The sequence below is a fragment of the Pelmatolapia mariae genome, linkage group LG3_W (genome assembly GCF_036321145.2).
Source record: "Pelmatolapia mariae isolate MD_Pm_ZW linkage group LG3_W, Pm_UMD_F_2, whole genome shotgun sequence".
Lineage (NCBI taxonomy): Eukaryota > Metazoa > Chordata > Actinopteri > Cichliformes > Cichlidae > Pelmatolapia > Pelmatolapia mariae.
The window spans coordinates 8,042,203-8,048,202 of NC_086229.1; the positions used below are offsets into that span (position 1 = coordinate 8,042,203).

Below are 6,000 nucleotides of genomic sequence, written 5' to 3' on the forward strand. Positions count from 1 at the left end.
GACTCACCTGTTCTCAGCTGCATTTGAATAAAACACCAAATCCACACTTAAGTTTAAATTTCAAAACCTACTTTTTAACTACTGATTTTATCTACTGTTTTGATATTTGATTTTATATACTGGTTGGTTTGTTTGTTTGTTTGTTTGCTTGCTTGTTTTAATCAAATTTAAATCATGCTTTTTATTTGTTTTTGTTTTTATTGTCTCTGTAAAGCACTTTGAATCACCTTGTTGTTGAATTGTGCTATATAAATAAACTTGCCTTGCCTTGCCTTGCCTTAACGCAGTACTGAAACACTCCACCAGAGGGCGCTGTTAAGTCCTTATTGTAACACAGTTACTGTGTGCAGTTATACTTCATACATAATCTGCACTTATTTCAATCAGACATGCTGTCAGTAAATGATTGGTTTCTATTGATTCTACTTCCTGTTGACTAATTTGATGACAGTGAAACAATCACAGCTGATTGTGTGATGATGTAAACTGTCACTGTTACATTCAGTGTGTGTGACATAATGTTAGTGCAGCCTGATAACAGCCTGGTTATGATGCTGTTAGAAACACATGAACGTGTCCATAGATCAGTGTGTGTTTAACATGAGAGCTTCAGCCCTGCTGATGTGTTCAATAAAGACATGCAGGAAAACTGATGAGACTCTGAAATAACTCTTTATATTTATAATGTAACTCTGCATCAAAAGAACAACAAAGGATCCCAGACAGGTTTATGTGAACAAAGTCGATTCTGATGTTTCTGTGTTTCTAACAGTTTGACATTATTAGTAAACAGACTGCAGTGAACAGGATTTATAAAGAGCTTATATATAAAGATATGACAGCTGTTTGTTGATCACTCTGTGTTTGGACCTGATCAGTCCAGCTGTTTACTTGAAATATGTTCATTTACCTGTGACATTATATTTATGTTCTTGTCTCTGTTGAAAAACACATTTTAATGTCCCTCAGATTTTTCTCCCAGATGAATAAATATAAAAATGACACAAACTGACTGCAGCTGCTTTTTGTCCTTTCTGTCAGAAACCTTCATGTGACTCATGAGAGACACGTTTCAGCTGTTTGTGACAGATCAGAGGCCAACAAGTCATTTATAACACTTTCAATCATTGTTTAGCACAAACACATGTTGACACAGCAGCGGGGCCGCAGTGAGACTCAGAGCCAGGAGATAAAAACTCCTGTTTGACCACAGCCTCAGTTTGTTCCTGCACTTCAAACACTTCCTGTTGTTGACTGGGTGGAGTCAGGAAGCCAGCGAGGCCCTGCAGGACTGAGCCTGCAGACTGGGACGTGCTCTGTGATGGAGATCAACAGCATCACTGACTGTTTCTGTGAGGACACCATCATCCCAGCAGGGCTGTTTCCCAACAACAAGCCTGGACCATCACAGACCTGAAGCTGCTGCTGAATGAAAGAAGAGGATCTTCAGGTCTGGAACAAGGACGAGCTGAGAGTGTTAATAACGTTACTAATGTTCAGCTACACTTTACTAGGTCACATCTGTGACACACGTCACTTCAATAAAGAAGGAAATATTGGCTCTGTTTTATCTGCTGGGCCCAAAAGTGACTCCCCGTATTTAAACTGCTATGAATAACTTGTTGGTCTATAATATGTGAAACATGTGTCAAATGTCTCCATCATGAAAGATATCAGGTCATCTTGAACCACAAAAACATTCCCATCATGAGGTAGAAGCTGGAATCAGTTTGTTGCAGAGGGACGTTTATATATCCCATATTTATCCAGTTAAAGTCACATTGAAATTCAAAAATGTCTTTTCAAGAGTCGTCTGTCCAAGAGGAGCAGAAACAAATATAACAACAGTTATTTAAGCTGTTTTAAAGGCCACAAAGGAGCAGATTGGTTATAATGCAGCTGCTTCACAGGAATAAAGATGAAACACTGTTTTTATTTCATGTGTAACACCTTTCAATGATGTGTTGACTAAAGTCTATTGACCAGTATAAGTAAAGACATCACACACACACGCATGGAAACACTGAAACCTGTTTTTGGTGCAGCAGTGGTCCCAGCTGCTCGCCTTTATCTAGACTGGGTCGGCTGCTTATCTCAATATAATCAATGTTTAAAGTTCTCAGTGTTTCTGTGTTGCTTCGTATAGGATCTCCCAGCATCATCACTGTGCTGTCCAATCATTGTGTGCTAGGTTACCCTTATAGTGCGATGTGTGTTTGCACAAAGAGAAGCATGTGTGTCAAATATAAATAAGCACAGAACAGAAAAAGCTGCCAGTTTCTTCTATTTAGAGTCAAGTTAGTGTTTTGTGTCTTTGTTTGAGGCCTAATGTCAAGCAGAGGTGTGTGTAACTGGACTGCTCTGTTATATGTGTGAAATGTGTGCTTCTCTTCAGCATCATCTTCGTCACTGCTGATTCCTTTGCGTCATCATGTGTTGAGAAGAGAGAACAGTTATAACGGAGGAGCAACAGGAAGCCCTGAAATCTGCATCCAACAAGGAAGTGTTGGCTCACCAGTGATCCCAGCAGAGCCACTGGTTTGGCTCCAGTTGTTCTAGATTCAATGATGTTGTTCCTACAGATACATGTTAGCATCTTTATTGTAGTAAAGTCTTGTAATGTGAAGCTAGAAACAAGGCAGGAAACAGCTCCATGATCTGATCTTAATGATGTTGTTTTTATTTCTGTCTTTCAGAACTGGATTGGAAACTATCAAAGGTCTAAAAACAGCCTCAACCCTCCCAAAGACAAACTTTACACACGTCATCTTTCAGCTACAATCTTTGTTGCAGGGATCTTCTGCCAAACAAGGCTGAGAGAAGATTTCTTACAGCTGTCATGTTGATGCTGTTTCAATCTTTGGGCAAACACACTCATATATTAGGGCTGATATCAGGGCTGCACAAGTTCTTTGTGTTTGTGATCATGAATAATAGAAGTGTGCCTGTTGAAGATCATGTTTGCTACATGATTATATGTCCTGTTATTGTTCTGTATTATATTCAGCTTTCAGCATCCTTTCCCAGCCCCCTGTTACACCATCCATACAAAGCCAATCTGACTGTGAGCCAATGTGTTTGATAGTTTGTGTTGGATGCAAAGTCCACTGAGCTCTTTGTCATTTAGAAACTCACGATCGACACAAACACAGTGAACACAAAGCTCCAACTGTCTGACAACAACAGGAAGGTGACACGTGTGAAGGAGGTTCAGTCATATCCTGATCATCCAGACAGATTTGATTCTTGGGCTCAGCTGCTGTGTAGAAATGATCTGACTGGTCGCTGTTACTGGGAGGTCGAGTGGAAAGAAGAGGTTTATATATCAGTGAGTTACAGAAGAATCAGAAGGAAAGGAGGGAGTAATGACTGCGTGTTTGGATGGAATGATCAGTCTTGGAGTCTGAGGTGCTCCGATGATGGGCCTCTTTACGTCAGACACAAAAAGACAGAAACATCCATCTCCTCCTCCTCCTCCTCCGTCTCTAACAGAGCAGCAGTGTATGTGGACTGTCCTGCTGGCACTCTGTCCTTCTACAGAGTCTCCTCTGACACTCTGATCCACCTCCACACCTTCAACACCACATTCACTGAAACTCTTTATCCTGGGTTTATGTTCTGGTCTCCTGGTGCCTCAGTGTCCCTGTGCTGAGTGTAAAGAGTGTCTCCTGTTAGAGAAACACTCTGACTGTTGAACAGATAGTTCAGTCTGTACATGTCTGTCTCTTTCACTCACAAACACGTTTTTAGATTCATGGATTCAATCAGTTGATGTTTGAAACTCTTCTCAATGATTCCTTGTAAACTTCTTCCTCTTCAGTCCTTTAAAGATGGAAGCTCCCATTATTCCAGGATCCACATGTTGTTTTCTGTCTTTTTCCACTCAAAGCTTCACAGTGAATATCAGTATGTTGTGTTTCTCTGAAGCTCAGTTCACAACCAGCTCCTCTGTATTTTCAACAAGTCTGAGCTCAATAAAATGAATCCAAATGTTTGATTTCTCTTTCTTAATGGGATGTTTCCATCATGGCTGAATAAGTGGACATCCAGTAGTACTCAGTGTATCAAATATTAAAGACATTCAGCATCTCTCATGTTTCTGTCATTCTATAAAACCAGCTGCTTTAAAAACTGACCCAATCAAAGAAACATGAACTTCCATATTAATTAGATCAATACATACAGCTCTGATGTCACTAACATCTCCTTGAACTCTTCATTAATGGTGATCTTTTGCCCTTTGCTGGTGAAAAGATGAACTGCATGATATCAATTTAATGAGCACAGATGACATGAAGTGTTTTTAAATCTGCTTTTTCTAATTGTTCAGGGTCCTGCTCCAGAAAACAGCTTCAACAAAGTCTGGCTTTCAAAATAAGACCTCAGTCTGAGTTTTTAAAAAAGCTCTTATTTTGGAGGGAGCAGACATTTAATCTTCATGTTATCAGTCCATCAATGGGCGTTATTCGCAGTTATCAGCCCCATAACTGTGGCTCAGATTGGCCCTCCTCCACCTGCTAGCAGGCTCATTAGGTCGTTATCACCAATCGGTGAGCCGGATCACTGTGTCGCTGTTGGAGGGACGGCGATGAATCCAGATCCAGTACAGACAGACTCCAGTTCACTTCACAATAAGACGGGCGCATGGCAGCTAACTACTGAAAAATGTCTATTTAATCAGTTTGAATGTGATTTCCTCATGAACAGAAACAGATTTCACAATGAAAAGGCTTCTGAAAGTTACTCTTTTGCCACGAGCATCATCTGTATGGTGGAAGCCTGGAAATAGTTTTTTGCTAGTATATTACTTTAGCTGACGCTAACTTCAAAGCACACCATGAGAATAACATTACTAATGTTCAGTTACACTTTATTAAGTCACATCTGTGACACACGTCACTTAAATAAAGAAGGAAATATTGGCTCTGTTTTATCTGCTGGGCCCAAAAGTGACTCCCCGTATTTAAACTGCTATGAATAACTTGTTGGTCTATAATATGTGAAACACGTGTCAAATGTCTCCATCATGAAAGATATCAGGTCATCTTGAACCACATCTTGAAGCGTGGCACTGACCTCCCACGTGATGAAGACCCTGGAAAGACTCATCCTGGACCAGCTGCGACCCATAGTAAGACCACATCTGGATCCCCTTCAATTCGCTTATCAGCCTCGTCTCGGAACTGAGGACGCCATCATCTACCTGCTCGATCGTGCCTACACCCATCTGGACCAGCCGGCGAGCACTGTGAGGGTCATGTTTTTTGACTTTTCCAGTGCTTTCAACACCATCAGGCCGACCCTCCTGGGTGATAAGTTAACAGCGATGCAGGTGGATGCTTCTCTGGTGTCCTGGATTGTTGATTACCTGACAGGAAGACCACAATATGTACGTCTCCCACAGTGTGTGTCTGACAAGGTAATCAGCAACACAGGGGCACCACAGGGGACTGTCCTCTCCCCCTTCCTCTTCACCCTCTACACCACAGACTTCAGCCACTGCACAGAGACCTGCCATCTTCAGAAGTTTTCTGATGACTCTGCGGTGGTTGGATGCATCAGCAGGGATGATGAGACAAAGTACCGGGCTGTGGTTGACTCCTTTGTCACGTGGTGTGAGCAGAATCATCTGCAGCTCAACGTGGCAAAGACCAAGGAACTGATCGTGGACTTCAGGAAGACCAGGAAACACTTGACCCCTGTTTCAATCCAGGGGGTCATTGTTGACATTGTGGAGGACATAAATACCTTGGAGTACATACTGACAATAAACTGGACTGGGCTAAAAACACCAAAGCACTTTACAGAAAGGGCCAGAGTCGTCTCTATTTTTTGAGGCGACTGAGGTCCTTCAACATCTGCCAGAAAATGCTCAGGATTTTCTACGAGTCTGTTGTGGCCAGTGCGATCCTCTATGCTGTGGCATGCTGGGGGAGCAGGCTGAGGGTCGCAGATGCCAACAGACTGGATAAACTGATCCGTAAGGCCAGTAGTGTTGTG

General features: G+C 41.9%; 1 protein-coding gene across 1 annotated transcript in view; it reads left to right on the forward strand.

Moving 5' to 3' along the window:
- LOC134620328 (uncharacterized) overlaps positions 1 to 4,079 on the forward strand; it is a 229,285-nt gene extending 225,206 nt beyond the window's left edge. Inside the window, 1 exon segment of the mRNA XM_065470095.1 lies at positions 3,439 to 4,079. Coding sequence (XP_065326167.1) covers positions 3,439 to 3,652 — 214 coding nt within the window. The 3' untranslated portion in view covers positions 3,653 to 4,079.
- Positions 4,080 to 6,000: the final 1,921 nt, after the last annotated feature.